Source organism: Nannobrachium achirus (assembly GCF_963921795.1).
Source record: "Nannobrachium achirus genome assembly, chromosome: 11".
NCBI classification, from domain to species: Eukaryota; Metazoa; Chordata; class Actinopteri; order Myctophiformes; family Myctophidae; genus Nannobrachium; species Nannobrachium achirus.
In genome coordinates, this window is record NC_137820.1 from 42,137,417 (window position 1) to 42,156,203 (window position 18,787).

General features: G+C 43.3%; 1 protein-coding gene across 2 annotated transcripts in view; it reads left to right on the forward strand.

Moving 5' to 3' along the window:
- cadps2 (Ca++-dependent secretion activator 2) overlaps positions 1 to 18,481 on the forward strand; it is a gene marked incomplete at its 3' end in the record, with an annotated part of 155,352 nt that extends 136,871 nt beyond the window's left edge. For both annotated transcript variants that reach the window (XM_080736548.1, XM_080736549.1), the window contains exons 24-26: positions 2,456 to 2,563; positions 17,148 to 17,252; positions 18,311 to 18,481. In XM_080736548.1, coding sequence (XP_080592674.1) covers positions 2,456 to 2,563; positions 17,148 to 17,252; positions 18,311 to 18,481 — 384 coding nt within the window. The remainder of the gene's footprint in view (positions 1 to 2,455; positions 2,564 to 17,147; positions 17,253 to 18,310) is intronic.
- Between the last annotated feature and the right edge of the window lie 306 nt (positions 18,482 to 18,787).

Below are 18,787 nucleotides of genomic sequence, written 5' to 3' on the forward strand. Positions count from 1 at the left end.
TCCCATTTCGAATCCGGGCTCCCCCTGAGTTAATGTCGAAGGGTCCTTGTCTGAGCAAGACTCTGAACCCCTAATTGCTCCTGGTGAGTAGGTTGGTTCCTCCGCCACCGGTGTATGAATGTGTGTGTGAATGGGTGAATGTAATGCACAATCTATGTAAAGCACCTTGGATAAAAGCGCTATATAAATGCACCATTTACCATTTTGACGTTTAACCACTTGAACCCCAGCATGCCTATTCTGTGGGGAAGGTTCACCAACAATAGCCGATCTACAAGCTCACAACACGTTGTGAGCTTGTAGATCTGCTATTTTTGGTGAAGAGTTGTCGTAGATAGAAAAATAACTCATCAAGTACAGTGCAAATCAGGTCTGTCTTACTAAGCATAGTGAAGTGATATTGATGTAGTGATGTTGATAAATTCCAAATATTATCAAATTATCTTGCGGCACCCCTGGACTGGCATTACGGCACCCCAGGGTGCCCCGTCACCCACTTTGAAAACCCCTGCTCTAGGCATGAAGACATAACTGCTGCACAGCGTTAATTTTGACAGCTAATTTTGATTTAGTCATAGTCTTTTGAATACATTTTTTCATTTAGTTTTATTCATATTTTAGTCGTCTGAAAGTTAGTTTATTGTCGACTAAATATAAGATTTAAATCGACTAAATCTACAGTTTATTTTGACAACAAAAGGTTATTCTGACAGGCCTTGATGGCGACGTAATGCCTGATTTTACACTTGGTTGCATGCTGAAAATAGTCGATCTAGAAGCTCTTGTTCAAGGAGCTTGTAGATCTGCTATTTACAGAGCACAGCCCAACATAAAATGACTTGTCTTTTAGTTCTACTGGATCTCTTCTCTACTAGTCCCTCCCTATATTTAGTCTTCTTAGAAAGATATGGTCAATTAGTAATTAGTTCAAAGAAGACACCAAAATAACCAGCATACTGTTATTTGTTCAATATCTTCTTCAATTTGTTCTATCTTCTTCAATATCTTCCCCACCCCAACCCCCCACCCCCCGACTTATCTGACACGACGTGATTGACAGCGATGCCAGCCACGCCAGCAGTGGCATGGCAGGTAGGAGGGTGCGGGTTTGAGGAGGGTGGGGGTTCCCTGAACATTATAATACAGGTTTCCTGGTGGCACTTAACGGCTCCATTGCCTTGTTTTCCGCTGGGAATTGGCGTGCCGTGCTCAGCGCGGTAGCAGGACATCAAGCCCCCCGGGGGCCCAGACCAGTCTAGGCCCGGAGAAAACGGGTGTGAAAAGATGTCAAGGCAATTATAATAAGCATTACAGTTGTAATCTCCCCTGGCTTGGGGAGTGTGAATGGAACAGGGGCTACCCCACTTGTTCTGCCTCTGGCCTCGCCGCACTGGCGAGACGATTGCTTTGACATTTTTGCTAAATGTTTTGCCCAGTAATGGCGCCATTTCTAGTTTGTTTATCAGCAAGACATTTGTGTGTGTATATATATATATATTAGCCCACAGAGGAGATGATTGAGGCTGAAAACTTGTTTATTACGGTATAAACAAGGTAATGTAGAGTGGCCTTTTTCGTTATATTCTGTGAATCATAGCCACTAAACGCACAAAGGCTGTCTGGAGCTGGAAGGTGTGAGGAGAGAGAGAGCTCTAAAGGGACAGTCTAGACTTGTATCCTTGAGACTTTGGGGCACGCTGGGCAATGGGCATCAATAATGATCTTTTTATGTTTTCAAGACATATTTGTGTTGCCTGTTTTAATCATATTCAAATGATTTAACACTATGTTTCATAATGTGTCTAAAGAACCGTGAAGTGAGTTTGTCATACAAATCATTGCGATTAATGATTTAATTGTGTGGCTTTTCGGCCTTGTAAACTAAAGTTTGACAGGACAAATATGACAAAAACATGAATACACAAGATATGACATAATCTAAATAAATATTATTATGGTTAAAATGCAGCATGTTTAATATTGTATTCAACGAAAAGTTGCAAATGCGACATGCGACAGCATGTGAATCAGCCATATAATAATTACGATTAGGCGATTATGTAATAATTTTGACAGACCTATATGTTTCATCTGCCTCCATACCGTCAAACCCTCCAGTAATCACCCATATAAGTATGAATATCGTCACTGTCAGCCAGCTGTCGGGCAAAAACCTTGTATCTCCAAGTTTCAATTATTGTTTTTTCTTAAAGTAAAACCTGGCTTCATCCTACGAGACTGTCGCACAAAACTAGTGAAAATAGATCTACAAGCACACAGCGCCTCGTGATGCAAGGCGTTGTGTGCTTGTAGATCAGCTTTGATGAAAACAAAACGAAAGGTTTTGGACCTACAAGGTTTCCCCCCAACAATGACGATTTGATCAATCAACAAACTAAGCTCCACTTGTCAGCGCTGCGTCTCATTATTCCCCACGTGCTTCTCTTTCCTGCAGAAGCCTGGGATGGATCTGGCCGACTCCTACATCACATTTGTCCGACAGAACCAGGACATCCTGAGAGACAGAGTCAATGACGAGGTCTACACAGAGAAGGTGTTTGATGTGAGTATTGATTCTTGGGGCTTGAAGGGCATTCTGGGTGAAGAAGGAAATGAGAGGAGCATCCTTAAGGCACAGTCTGGGGGTACATGGCTATGGATATAGCAGCGGGCTTGTTGTTGAAAAAAATAGTGTCGGCTCTCAGGTGCATTTTATGTTTTTGTTTTTAAACCTTTCACCCGACTCATATCCCAACTTCATTCGACTGCCAATCTGTAGTAATCTGTACTAGTCTGTTTGGTTGTGAGATACTTTAAAGGAGTAGTTCACCCCCGAAATGACTTTTTTCTATTGATTACTCACGCCATGGAGAGTTCAATAATATCTTTTTGTATTTGTCGCATTCCTAAGACAAATGATCATTGTAAATTTACCCCCATTGATTCAGAATGGGGACCCGATTGCATTTGGGTCTCCATCTGGAATCAATGGGGCTACATTTATTGTAATCAAAGTATTGTCTTAGGAATTCGACAAAAGAAATCTAATTGTAAATTTACCCCCATTGATTCAGAATGGGGACCCGATTGCATTTGGGTCCCCATCTGGAATCAATGGGGCTATATTTATTGTAATCAAATTATTGTCTATTCGACAAATACAAAAAGATATTATTGAAGTCTCCATGGCATGAGTAATCAATAGAAAAAAGGTCATTTTGGGGGTGAACTACTCCTTTAACACTTTGCTGTCCGAAATAGAATGGTTGTTGGTAGATTAGCCGTGAAATTTCTATTATTATATTATGATCTGAACCGCATTCATTTTACCAGACATCCAGCGCTATATCACGTGGTCTTCATCCCCCATTACCATACCGCGATCCCCCGTTGTATACTCACCCCAGTTCCCAGTGAAAAACTCAATCTGCATTGGCTTAGAGTGGGAGATTCGGCTGACGCATCATGTCCCCGTGCGTTTCGCGTGCGCGATCCGTTCACGTAAATGTCCCCTCAAATAATCCACGTGTGACTCAAGAGTAGAACTGAAAAGTTTCGCTAGCATAGCCTCCAGCACGGCTGCAGTAGAAGCACTCGTGTACAGACAGTAACCGAATGGGGGAAGGTGCCTTGGAGAAGGAAAGGGCCATGACATCACTTCTGCTTCATGTCAGACCAGCCATGAGCTATCGATGCACGAGTGGTGACTAGGGAAGGTTAGACGATCGCCGATTTTCAGATGAAAATCATTTATTTCGGTAAATACGGGAAAGTACGGGAAAAGACGAGCGGCTGAGACCCCCCCCTAGGAAGTCCGATATAGTACGGTTTTAATATTAAGGGGCTCCCTGTGGCTTGGAAAGGGTTAAGAGTGTCATCTGGGGTCTGATAATCTGAAGCTGCGTCCAAACCTGAAGCTATTTCTTCTATTCTAGTCGCTTCTATCACTTCACTTTGGTCACGCAGGTCCGCGTTGGTAAAAAAATCATGTCCCAACTCCAAACACCAAAAACATATCCATGTCTCTGGACAACATCAACACTGATTGGCTGTCAGGACGCGATGGGTGGAGTGGGGGTGAAGCAAAGGTAGCAGAGTTTAATCGTCTAGATATCAGGGTCTATCTGTCTGGAGCGAATCCCTCAAACCACTCGACCGATCAGAACCAAATCCATCTGAAGTAACTGTAAAAGAATCAACTGAATTTAGAATGTGCACTGTAGCAATAAACAGAAACAGAAACTCAAATTCTTAGTTGCATAATGGAGGAGGGATGCCATCAAGACTTTTCTAATTGTTCATGCCAAGGTCTAAGGAGGCAGCTTTAATACTGGTATAATTGACAGAAAAAGTTCTGCCATCTTCATATGCACCTGTTTTGACAGCAAGTGGGAGGCAGAATGGGTTGTCAGTTGTACCGCGTAGAAATAGATTATTAGTTGACACCCCATGAGCGTCGCTAACATGCCACGAGTCTCTTTCCTCAAATTGATTTGAATCGTCAGTTGCCACATTAAAATCTTTAATTGCATTTTCTTTCTTCTTTCTTTTTTATCTTTTTTACTACATACTGTAGTAATCAAACGTAAATCTGGGAAGAATTTGATTGCCTTTCCTATTATTTCAGAATATATTATCCAATACGTAGGCCTATGTCTGTTCTGTTGGTCTCAATGAGACCAGAGAGAGAGAGAGAGAGAGAAATGCTTGTTCAACAGGTTAATATACAGGTTAATATGATGAAACATATAACCATTGAGACCATGAACCGGGATAAACTAAATACTTTTTCAGCTCTGCTGTAACAGGGAGAAGTTGAGGGAGAAAGTGAGATGCAGCAGCTTTAAATGTTAGTCTTTTCATAGTCTGCTGTAACGAACAAGACTTTGAACAAGACAAAAAAGAACCACGAGGGACTCTAGAGCTGAAACGCATCATTTATGGATTAAAGTTCTCAGTCTCCACGACTCATTTCAGTCATTTGGATTCCACAGAAGCCAACAAGTCGCGCACTGAAAATACCATGCTATTTTCAGTTATTAGTTATTTTAACACATATGGTGCCAACCCCGAGTTTCCCGAGTTTGTATTGGTACTAGTGCTGTGCCAACCCCGAGTTTCCCGAGTTTGGGCCGTTTTTGAAAAAAAAAGATTTTTTTTTTTCAAATTTTTTTTTTGGACCTCCAGAAATGTATTAGGCATGATCGCGATCGCGAAATTGCATGTTTAACCCCCATACCAACCCATTCTTTCAAACATGGCAGCCATGTTTGTTTACATCTGAAGAAAACATAATGGCCTATAAATCATGAATGCCTGAACGGATTTCCAAGCGTATTTTTTTGTTTGAAAGCTGTGAACAGCCTGCACACACGTGGTGCATCATCTAGGCATGGGCGTGCACTTTTTACACAATTGCGCAATTACATGGAAGTCTATGGTAACCATGGCAACGTGGCCCATTGAAGAGAAAAAATCATGGCTACATAAGTGTTAAGATAAAATCGTATTTGAAGTGGTCAAACATAGCAATGGAATACCTGTTCAGAAGCGTCTTCCGTGAAACATGAATGGTGTCAGATATGTCATAAAAGCAAGGGCCAAAGGCCTCAATGTGTGATTTCTTTAACTGGTAAAGTTGCTTGTAAATTGGTCCGTGTTTGGGGGAGGGAAGCCGGACGGGGAGGGTGATACTGGTCATGGCATGTATTCCTACGGGCTGGGGCGGCATCTGTCAGCAGGGAGTGTTGGGCGGGAGGAGTAGGACGAAGGCTCTACGTCCTCCTGGTGGGGGCTCCTCACTGGCAGGTGAGTCAGTAGGCTATTCTGTTTATGTTTTTTGTTTTATGTTTATGTTTATTTTCTCTGGTTTGCTCTTTCGACTATCTTCACAGCAGAAATGTGTAAATTTGTAAAAAAAAAAGAAAAAAAAGCATTAACAAGTCATAAAGAAAATGCCCACAATCACAAATTAGACTGACAAAACTTTTTACGGCGTGAAATAGATACAGTATGTACATTTGGATAACAACAGAAAGGACAACCGTAATAAATTATGCAGAAGACGAAAAACACAGCTTCTATTATTATTTTTCTTTTTTATTATTTTGTTAAGATTAAAAAGCTAATATTGACATTGAAAGCTCCTGGGTTTAGGAGTTCCCTTATCCCAGGGGCCCCAGCACAGCAAAAGCCTTGATGTTTTTGAGCGGTGGTCACACCGTCTCCATAGCGTGGCCGTGTGTGTAGGTATGTTTGTGGGTGGGTGGGTGGGTCTGTCTGTATGTAGCCTGTGGTGTAGCCTGTGGTGTAGTACCTTTTATGACCACACATGTTAAGGGAGGGGCGCTGTTTTCAGGCCAGGCCAGGCCAGGCACACACACACATGCACACACACACACACACAGGGGGGAAGGGGTTGGTGGGTAAACCACCGCTCAGTTCACACGGGTGTGATTTTTTTTTCTTCTTTTTTGTGTGTGTGGTCTGGCCTTAAGAAGAGGAGAGAAAAAAAATGTTGAGATACTGGGCACCGTGTGTGCGCTTTGAGAGTCACCAATATGTGTGAAAGTGTTTGACCCCCTCAGAGCCTTGCCTTGCTAATGGGTCCTTGACGCAAATAGCACACACTATCTTACAGCTTGAGCGCAGAGTACAGTGCTGGCCACAGAGGATACCATTGCTCCCAACAAAGCCTTGGGCGATCTCCAGCCTTTATCCATTTTTCCACACTTTGTGGCCTTGTCAGACAAAGCCAAGATTGACTGGAAGAAAAAAAACATCACTACTTACATGTGACTCGGCACACAAATGGCATGATCACATTCAACAGTTATTTCCCCTAATAATGCGTGGTATGTTCTGTTACATGCTATGCTATGTCCGTGTGTTGTAAAAGCCAGTTTCACCGTACCTATATAATATAGACCATTTACGCTTCAAAGAAAACCAGATATACAGTTTGGGAAGTCAGTAATATTTCAACCTATATTTCACCATACTATTTACTGAAACATACAGTAGAGCAGTGGTTCTAACTTTTTGGGCTGCAGTACCCCCTTCCCCTTACTACAGCATTTTGCTTATAAAAAGCTCATCAAAAGTCCAGTTCCAATGCCATTATGTCAAAAATATAATGGCATAATGCCAAATAAACATTGCTTTCTATTCAATAACAGTTGTACTAGTCAATTTATTGTTGTAATTTGGTTTCACAATTTACAGATGCAGGTTCACACAAAGACTGTCAATGTTTTGTCATTACCCATACCAGTGTACATACAGTATTATTTTCTCCTGTACCCCCTGCAGTACACGTACCCCCATTTGAGAAACACTGCAGGAGAGCGTCACCTGTCTGCAGCTTTGTCTTTGACTCTCCTCAATTTCTTAATTCATATTCTTAAAATCTTGGATGTGTACTACCTATTAATCTGTGGTGAAAGTTCATTTACTCATGGGCTGTACTTAACTGGAGTATTTCAAATTTTCAATACTCAATTACATTTCAGAGATATTGTACTTTTTACCCAACTACAAGTAGGCTATTTGAATATTGTAGTTTCTAGTTACTTTGTCGATTTTCACATGTACTTGGCCACGGACCAGGATGTGGCCTTCCTCAGCGTCTCAAAACTCGAAACCGGTCCATCTATTCGGTGAGATGCTGTGAATTAATGATTTAATAAATCTACAAGAAACTACTCCAGAGAGTGCGGATATTCCCTTTTTTCCTGTTACTTACTCGAATTCTGCACCCAGTAAACAAAAAGACTTTATTACTCTCGCAGAGAGCGCGTCATCTCCAGACGGTTTTGTACCGGCTAGGAGATTTGTCCTTGGCCACGGACCCCCATCTCAAAATATGTTGTTCCAGGGACCCCCCAGAAGCTAATATTTGAGTTACAAATGTTCGCATTGAAAAAGATATTCAATTTGCAAAAAAGAAATCACGATTTAAAAAAAAGTAGCGCGACACTCTGTCCCGTGCTGTGAGCTTGTAGATGTATGCGTTTGCGTACAAGGTAGAGTCGCTCCTGTTTTTGGGAGCATGCGTGTCTGGGGTTCGCACTGTCTGCCGCCGCGCGCTGTTCTCGGCCGTGCGCTGTGCTGATTGTGGTTGTCTGCTGCAAAATCTCTGCCGCTTTGTCTGTCTCGTACTGGCCCTGCTTTTTTTCGTCTTTTGTACATTTCTTGTACATTGGGTAGATAGGCCATCTGGGAATGGGAAAGGTCAACTGTTCATAGGGATGTAACGGTACACATGTTCCTATTGATGTTTGTATGTAGAGACTGCTGTCTCTGCAATCAACAGACAGCCAAGATTATGCTATTATAGATACAAAAAAAATTGCAGATCTACAAGAGCAAAGGCAAAGAGATTTGGTGTAGAGGGGCACAAGTACAGACCCCTGGAGGATGAGGTATCTAATGTGAAACCGGCTGAGCTTGTTCAGGTAGACAACTCAACATCATTGTGATCAGCAACATACACACTAATTTAATCTCCCTTTTTTAGAGCACTGAAGTCTGACGTAATTTGCGCATCCTAGCTGGGTCTCTTTCTTTTCCCCCCATTCAGAATTCCCATAGACGTGTTTATAGACGTGTTTACTATGAAAACTATGAAAAACATCTTGTCCACATATCTGTGTATCTCTTAATGTCACTGACACTGTGGTTCCCCTGACACATCACTGTGACATCACAGGTGATATCACCTATCTAAAAGTCCATAATTATATGGGTATTCCCCACAATCCCTTTTATGCCCATATATGAAGATCCCTGATGTCTTCGATATGTATAATCACTGGCCAGATGGCCAAGACATGGCCCATATCTGTGTGGCTGGTTCAGATAGGGATCTCCATGTATGGGCATAAAAGATATTGTATGTTGTGATGTCATGGGAACCACTCTAACAGAATCCCTTTTATGCCCATATATGGAGATCCCTGATGTCATCAATATTAAGCCCATATGGGAATGCCCGATTGCCCATATATGGAGGAAGATAGCCCATATCTGTGTGGCTGGTCCAGACAGGGATCTCCATGTATGGGCATAAAAGGGACTATAGGCCCTATACATTACATGGATCTCCATATGTGGGTGCCGCCAAGGGTCTCCATATATGGGTAACTGGTCCGATATACATCACTGGCCAGATGGCCAAGAATTGGCGCAAGGTCGCGCTGAGGCGTCTTACTAGTATCATATAATAACTGTGTTCCAAAAATAAAAGATTGCGTTACACTCATATGGATATGAAGCATCGACTGACGGCGAAAAACCACCAATGTTACCGCCGCCAAATTAATTACATTTTCGCCAGAAACAGGCTATCAAGTGTTGAGTGACTGACTATCATAAACGATACAGAGCCACCTTATCTGACAATAGCGCCAGGACAATTAGTTTATTCTTGAACCACAATTCTTATGCGAGAAGATTCTAAGATGACCCAATGTGATTCTCCATAGTATAGAGAGGATTACTTCCGTGACCCAGGGGATGAACGAGTGACGTCAGGTACTCTATATTGCTTGAGCACATTTGAATCTGTGTGTGTATCAACTCATTCTGTGTTCCATTGTTGTGTAGAGATAACAACCTGATAGCATCTGGTTGGGATGATGTTAAGGCAGGTCTTAACCGCACAGAACCTCCCACGAATCGCCATCGGAAAGCGTTCTTGCCGATCGGGAGCTTGTCGGCAAGAGGCGCTTGCCGTCGATAGGGCTGGCGGAACCCGTCGATGGAAAACTGAGCCTGCTCAGTCTTTTGCAATCGGTTGGTAGAATTGAGGCGACTTGATACTCCTGTAGAGTAGCCATTTATTTTGCTGCTGCTGCAGAAACCAAGCCTAAATAAGCCAGAGACATTTTCCTGTCGCACATTTTAACTAAATACCATATTCTCAATCTCAACTCCCAATTCCTATACCAATCAAGTCCAAAGCAAAATAGTAATAGCGCTGCTGTGCTTTGTTTTGATGAGAGAAGAGAAAAACACTGCTGCTGCGGTTGCCAAACTGTGAGTGAAACAAGCGACCAGGTTTATGAAAACAAACAAACAGTTTCACCACTTGAGCTCTATTACATTAGCTATTTTGTAGAAGAATGATGAAAGCAAGGCCAAATAAGCAACTACACTTCAGAAACAAGCCCAACCAAAAGCAACCCGCGACTAAGAGACTTTTAAGGAAAACAAGACCGAAGTCGCTTATAATGGGCAAAACCCAAGCTTAGCGCTGCAGGCTCATGTGCGTCTCGTCTGAATGCAATCTTCCGTCGCCCGACTTTTAAATGCCAAGTTTGCCACTAAATGCCACTGACTGCCAGTCTGCCAGGAGTTGGAAAGCGTTTCTTGTAGGCTGTTTGGTGTGGAGACGCTTATATGTCCAACTCCAGAGCACCCAGCAGTGTCTCCATTATGCGCTGGCCTGGTATTTTGACCCACACAGACTGTCAATAACACTTCGGAAATCTTTGCTGTTGGCCGAGGCTCAGCAAGAAGGTAGCAGCTAGGAGGATGAAGCTGGCCGGCCACTGCCACAGACATCGGGAGCTCCCGGCCAGCAGGCTGGTCCTGTGGGAACCAACGTGCGGGCATCGATCGCGAGCGGACGTCCTGAAGAAGGATGCGGGAGCTGAAAGCTCTTCGGAGCTGGCCGGGTGTATGGATAACCGGAACGATTGGAGACTCCGATGGAAGCTCGTCTGAGGACGACCGAGAGAGAGAAACCTTGTATATATTTCAACTTTTTTATTTTTTTTTCTTCCCATAAATGAATGCCCTACGGGATCATACAAGAGTGTCGTATATTCATAATAATAGGTTGTAGATCACCCATTGTCACCTAATTTAAAGCTTTTTAAAAACGATAATAAAAAAAGGACTGTTTTTCTCGTTAGTTTTTTACATACAGTACAAGGTTTCCACCGGACAGCAACGAAATACACACGGATGGGTTGCCACCCTGTGCATGTCATAGCTCTCCACATCCATCCATCCTACCAAACCTGTATTACTTTTTGAACCACCCCTAGTGATTCAAATTCATTCAAAAGTGCATTTAGTGATGAGTCCTAAACACGTGGCAGTATGCTGATGTGAGCCGGCGGTGTGTGTGTGTGTGGCATGTGTGCCAACACAAACCATCAGCTCTGTAAAACATGAGTTGATTTGCAGAAGCCTTCTCCTGAAAGGAAGAGTGTGTGTGTGTGTGTGTGTGTGTGTGTGTGTGTGTGTGTGTGTGTGTGTGTGTGTGTGTGTGTGTGTGTGTGTGTGTGTGTGTGTGTGTGTGTGTGTGTGTGTGTGTGTGTGTGTGTGTGTGTGGGGGGGGGACAAGCCTAATAGGGCCTAAACACATCCAGTCATGCGCCGAAAGCAGGACAAACGGCAGGGTCTCACAGTGTCTCACATTCCCTCCTACGCTGTCTATTACCAAGCAAGCGCACACACACAATAGATGTTTTCACCACATCTACCTCCGGGCCTTATTTATTAGAATTTGATGGTAAATCTTCTCTTGGATGCATTTACACAAAGCAATGTAGGGCTGTAACAACGTTTCTGTGTGTCAATTTGTTTAGTAGACTCCAAAATTGTTTCTAGTTTATGTGTATATAGCAAGAAAAAAAAACATGGCTGTAAAAAGCTTGTTTTTATACAGCCATCTTTTTAGTTTTTGCTTTTATTGTTCTATTCACAATGTTGTTTATTTGAATAAAATGTATTACAGAGCTCTCTTGTGTCTCAGAAGTGGCTACTGACGTGCTTTTAACGTAATCAGTCAACACACATCTGAAACAGTAGGACTATAGTGCATTTATGATCTCATATTATGTTCTTAATATTATGTTCAAAACATTGAATGCAAAACAATATTAGCAAATATAGGAGAAAAAAAGTAATATAGTATAGACTAGTCATGGCATATTGGACCGCTCCATAGGCAGCGCAGACGGTACAATAATCACATAACCAACACCCTCGAGAAAAGAAAAAAAAGGCAAATTAATTTCATTGTAATTAAGATATTCAAGAGAAATGTTAATTTTTTTAATGCTACATTTAGCTTCTAGGTCTCTGAACTTCACTTGAAAACTGCTAGCCTAACCGCCAGCATAGGGTTGGGAGAGGGAGTGCTTCAGCTCTTTCGCGACCAGCACAGCTGATATCTTTGTTTGATCAGACCCGTGTGGTTAGGTAGTGGTCATTATTCGCACGGGTAGAGAGCTATTTCAACCAATCAGATTGTTTTGTCGGAACCTGTTGTATAATGATAAATGACCTGTCTATGTTTGTATTGGGTGCTGCAAGGAGAGTGAATAATGAATATTGATTTCTATATTATTATTTATATTACATGGGCACATAATTATGTACAACGTTTCTTTTTCATTTAAAACTGTCCTTCTCACAGAGGAGATACTGTAGAGCTCAAAGCTTTGGGCCGACTGCCAGTATTATGCGTCTTCTTGGGTGTGCGATCGGCTTGTTTTCATGATTCTAGTACAAGGAAATGCGTGTGTGTGTATAGGTGGTGCATCTGCGCGTGTTTTGCTAGCATGCGGTCGTAAACACATTCTTCAGCCAAGCCGCATGTGTCTGACCATATGTCCGTGCGTGCGTGCGTGCGTGCGTGCGTGCGTGCGTGCGTGCGTGCGCAATTCATGCTCATGTGCGACCGTCCACCTATTTGTGTTCTGAATAAGAGTCACACCAGGGAGGGCCTTTTGTATAAGACGAGAGGAAAATAATGCATGCCCTTGCAGGCAGCCGGTTGAGTCCTTCACACATTAGGAGCCAAATCACCTTGATTGAGCCGCTGATGAGGAGAGGAGGCCTTGCAATGAATTCACCGAGGGGAGGGGTTAGGGGGAAGTGGAGGAGGAGGAGGGACGTGCAGAGAATGTTAGAGAGGCAGGGGCTGAAATTTCTAAAAGGGCCTTTTGGTGAAAACATCAAAAATAGCAGACCTCGAAGCTCACAACGCGTTGCGACGTGTTGTGAGCTTGGAGGTCGGCTATTTTCGATGCTCGATTTCTACACATTTGTTGATTTCAACATAAGATGCTGCATTCAAGTTCAGAAGAGTTTGGACAAGGCAATTCTCTTCAACGCTGCCTTCAGGTATGGCATGGAAAGAGGGCATTTGCATTTCTTTGACCATAGTAAAAACTGCATTCATGGTCTGGAGAGGGCACTTTTTTACAGACGGATAAAAGGGCAGGGGCTCAAGCCCCCTTTGATGTCTATGTGTGCACGTGCCTGAGGGGGAGGAGAGGAGGGGGCTGCCGAACACAATAACCTCCAACCTCCCTTCCAGCCAAGGCCCACATGTGTTGTCTGGCTCTTCACCCTTTATGACTAGAATGGTGTCAGCCGCTCAGCCACTTAAGAGTGTCATTACCGCCGCACAGCCAGAGAGTAGCCATGTCGTCCACTCAGCACTGTGTAAATAATGATGTTCTTCTTTGGGATACCCCGTCGTCGTACAGCGGTGTCCTGCTGCGCCGGAAATAGCAGATCTATAAGCTCACGATGCATTGTGGATGCAACAGATATGCTATTTACGGCTCTACGGCAGAGTAATACATTTGACGTAAATGCTAACAAACTCGCCAGCATCTCCTGTCACCCTCCCACCAGCCAACATCACACACACACACACACACACACACACACACACACACACACACACACACACACCCCTTTCTGCAATTCCATATTTCCTCCATCTGTTTTCCGCTCTCGTTCTTTTAATCGGCTCAATTAAAGAGCATCGCCACTTTCAATTTCCTGGGCCCGCTCCCCAGCCGAGGGCGAGGTGGCCGAGCTAGCTGTATTCTTAGTACGCGCCGCCTCGGCACCTGGGGACGCATATTAACATTTTAATGGTTACTGCTTCGGTTGTTGTACATACATTACATACAAGCGCAGCGGCATTTATTTTGGCCCTGAAATTAGATGGAATTCTACTGGAAATCAAAGACAGGTGGTCTCCTGCCGTCTCCTCCATCACTCCATTTACCTACTCATCATCATGCTCTTCATTGCTAGTCCTCATTACCTGCACACACACAGGCATGTGCACGCATGCACGCACGTGCACACACACACACACAGGCATGTGCACGCATGCACGCACGTGCACACACACACACACACACACACACACACACACACACACACACACACACACACACAGGTTTGAGAGAGAGACACACGTTCCATCAAACTGGTTTGGGTTTCATACCTCTTATCTTCATTGTCAAACTTTTTTTTTTTTTTGTGAATTAATGCCCTAACTTGCAGTAGAAGACCCACAATTTGAGCTTGTGGATCTGTTTCCACCCGAAAGACAATATATGTATGTATTTGTATATTGCTCAGTGGGGCGCAAATCATGTTTTAGTAACAGAAAGATAAAACAAGTAAAGCTGCCCTGCTCCACTGTACATGATGTGTACTGCATGCCTTCTGCCTCCAGGGCTGCTAAATTCACTTGCCTTAAAGAAGAATTTTGGTCCAAAACGGCTATCTTACTTTTAAATGTACTTGCCCAGCTATTCTTTTTACAAAAGATGCAATATATTCCACTTTGGGTCGCTATGTCCTACCCGACCAGGGCTTCAGACAGGAGCGAGGGGATACATTGTTAATCCCGTCTCTCGCTGAGTCTCACGTGTTTTCCGGGTGTCCTCTCGTTGTAAAAAGGACATTGGGGAGACAAAGAAAAAGAAATTTACTTTTAACTTTATTTTTGATCTTCTAGGTATTATTATTATTGTTTAGACCATGCAGTCTTATGCAAAGGTTATATTTTAGTTTATAGATAGCATGTTATGTAGACAGATGCCAGGTTCATGTGTTGACCTGGCATCCTATACGTAGCCTATACGTTGTATAGTTTCAATGTACAGATGATTTCTTTTTTTGATATTATACTGTTTAGACTGATGATAGGTTCTTGGTTTACCTATGATCCCAGATGTATGTGCATTTGATTGTATAACCTCCATTTTACCTTGCTTATGTCGCTCTGGATTCTGCTAAATGCCTACATTTTCAATTGTAGCGTTGTGTTAGGCTGTTAGCACAGTCTTTGCAGAACATGTCACCACCTACATTACGTTGCTTGTACCTGTGTAGTGAGTGACAGATATACTTCTCTTTGATTCTTGATTATGGCCTCATAATGGAACAGTCCACTGGGTTTGTCCTTCTCCCCTTTCAATAACGCAAACATGTGATGTAAAATGTAATCCTTTCGTGCTTTGCAGTGGAACCAGTACCATAATACTGTAGGTCATTATCATGTCAGAGAACATTTCTCAATGCATTAAAATTGCACAATGATTCAAATTTAAAGACAAAGTCACAAACATGTTCTTTTTTTATTTTATTTTTTCTTCCATAATGGGTTCAAAGAGGCCAAGGCCTCTTCCCAGTGCGTGCATTCAGGTGTTTTACAGTAATTGGTGTCTTTGGAATATGTGAATGTTTCCTCTTTATACTTTTTTGCTACTTTGGTTTAGCGGGTCCTCCAACCTTGCGATTTTCAACGTCTCTGCTGAAGTAGGTGGTGGTGGTGACCCTGTCACTGACACAGACATGTTCTGTGGTCCATGATACAATAACACCACATACATTTATTCAAGGTTTTAAAGAAACAAAATACCATGACTGTTTTTTTTTTGTTTTTCTTAAATGGTTTAAAATATTATATTTTAATTAAATGTTATATTGTCATTCTTAATTATCATCTTTACGTTTGCCAATCTTTGACACTTGCAGTATCCTCACGTCCCAGTTCCAGGAACTGGGACAGGTTCTCTTTTTAATCTTCACTATACATACTTAGTATGTATAGTACAGTGAAGATAGAAGGGGTAACAGGGAGAGAGAGAGGGAGGGACACGCAGTAAAGGCCGCCGGGCTTGAGGTTCGAACCTTCGAGCTTGCAGATCAGCTTTTTTCTTATTACCAGTAAGACTCCCTAATCGGGAGATAAGCGACCGTAGGTCACATGTATACACAAAGAGGGGTGGGGTGTCCGCGTTGCCTTGGCGGACAAATAGGTACCGGCTCTCCCGGACGCTCCTAGCCCGAGTTACGGCATTTTATGTGAGCTGCAGTGGAGGGGGTCCTCCACTGGGGGCGCCACCACTTTTGCATCCATTCTGGAGCACCAGGAGTGGGTGGTCCCCAGGAATTCCCCGTGAGCAGCCCCGTTGGGGTGGTCATTTGGTCATTTTTACACCTGGGGCTCCCCCAGGGACCTGGGGGTCCCTGAAGCTCCGGGGGTCCTTGGAAGTTGTAGTTTGGCAGGTAAGGAGTGTGTGTGCAAAATGTGGCATGGATGGGGGCAACGGTTGTGGAGATATGAGCAGGGCAAAAGTGTGACGTGACGTGTGACACCTGGGGGTCCCCCAGGGACCTGGGGGTCCCTGGGGCTGCGGGGGTCCTTGGAGGTTGTAGTTTGGCAGTCAAGGAGTGTGTGTGCAAAATGTGGCATGGATGGGGGCAACGGTTGTGGAGATATGAGCAGGGCAAAAGTGTGACGGACTCACTCACTCACAGACAGCCCGTGGAGGTTTTGGTAGTAAATGCGACCTACGGTCGCAATTATGTCTTTAAGAGCAGACCAAGTACAGAGTAAAAGGTCAAGTTTACTAAGTATTGAAGGTTCAAGTGGTTAAATGTCTGTAAATACACATTAAAGGGGAATACCACTCATTTTCAACATTGAACTACCGGTATGTCATTAAGAAAAATGTCTGCCCCTTCTGTGTTGTCTAGAACTGGAGGATTGATTGTGGGGTCATGTGATCAGTGACATCATGAAGATCTTTGACTTGCAGAGATGGAAAATGAGTGGTATTCCCCTTTCACATGAATCCAACACAACACTGACGGTGCTGTCAAACAGGTCTATGACTCTATCTATGAAAATGTTTAATCTGCAACATAATTTTATCTAGTGGGGGTCCCTGCTTAATCTCTCTCTCAGCTAAGGGGTCCTTGGCCTGAAAAATGTTGAAGAACCCTGGCCTATAACATATGTGGTATGCGCCTTAACCACTTGGTCCCCACGCCTCCACTGACGTAGAATGTTGATGTGTTTCTTGCAGCAATGGTACACCAGCACCATGAAGGCAGTGTGTTTGTGGCTGACGGACAGAATGGACCTTCAGCTTCACATGTATCAGCTGAAAATCCTCATCAAGATCGTTAAGGTAACAACGTCACCCTTTGATTAACCTCGTGTCACCAGGCCTTTTTCCCCCGTGGCGAGCCGTGTGATCCGCTTTATGAAAGTCGCCAGTCGCACTGCAAGTTAGAATAAAAGATTAGACCAAGTTAGACCAAACGATTATTATACCAAAAGAAATGAAACGATTATATCAAACTAGGGGAGTCATTATGGAGGTGCATGGCTTGCTTGGTTTCCGATAGTGGGTTCTGGCAGACCTGATGGCGTGCAATTATTTCCGCTCCAGAACGGATCAGAAAACCTAAAATGGCCAGGCTCTTAAGTACTCTGACAGTGCATCTTATAGACCCCCAGTCAATGCAGTATGCACTATGTACTATGTACTGTGTAAGTGGTTGAAATGAAAAGTGGAGAAACTATGAATACACTGAATAGTATACGATTAATGATAAAATATTGGTCTATTATTGTATACTGTACTCATGAAAACATTGTACTCCACTGCTGACAGGTGACATAAAACACAATGGAAGTAAAAGTTGTGTGAACATGTGACATTGTCATGTTTCACCACTATATAAGTACCTGCCTCTATAAAAAGGAATCATGTTATTGTATTGTCGCATTGCATGTTCAGGTTCATGTACAGGTTAACATACAGTGCTAATACTGTATGATGAAATAAAATTGGAATATAAAAAAGAGGTTCATGAAAAAGCAAGATGCAGCTTTAATTGTTAGTCTTTTCATAGTCCGCTGTAATGGACTGAAAGACAATCAAACGCACATGCTGACACTAACCCTGACAACGTGCTTGTGTTGAGCTTCATATTTCAATCTCCTGCTGTTTTCCTCAGCTTTCTCGTCGTTGCTGTCGGGCACAAACCGCCCATCTCCATATTTTAACTTTTTGTGCGTTTTTATTGCCCTATACACAACTTTATTCGATAGACTCTGCCAAGTTGCTCTCTGTATGCAGTGTATGATTTAGTTGTTCTTGTTAGTTTTTCCTTCTTGTTTTATATTTGTTAATGAAATGGTATAACGGGTGGAATCTTCGGCCCCTCCTCTACCGAACAGAAGAGCTACCGGGACTTCCGGCTGCAAGGGGTGCTGGACGGCGTGCTGAACAACAAGAGCTACGAGACGGTCTACAACCGCCTGACGGTGGAGGAGGCCACCGCCGCCGTCAAGACGGGACACAGCATGGAGGGCGTCACCATGAGGGACAGCGACGAGGACGACGACTGATGTCTGTCCCCACCTATACCCACCTGGAGGGACAGTGATAAGGACTGATGTCCCCCCGACAACCCCCCTCGTCCATATCGTCGTTGTCGGGTGAAAACCTTGTATGTCCAAAACCGTTCGTTTTGCATTCATCATTTTAAAAATGATTTAAACTAGTGAAAACAGCCGATCTACAAGCACACAACGCCTCGCACCACGAGGCGTTGTGTGCTTGTAGATCTGCTGTTTTCACTACTTTTGTGCGACGGCCTTGTACGATGAAGCAGGGCTTTGCTTTGCGAAAGAATGTACAAATATGAAACTTGG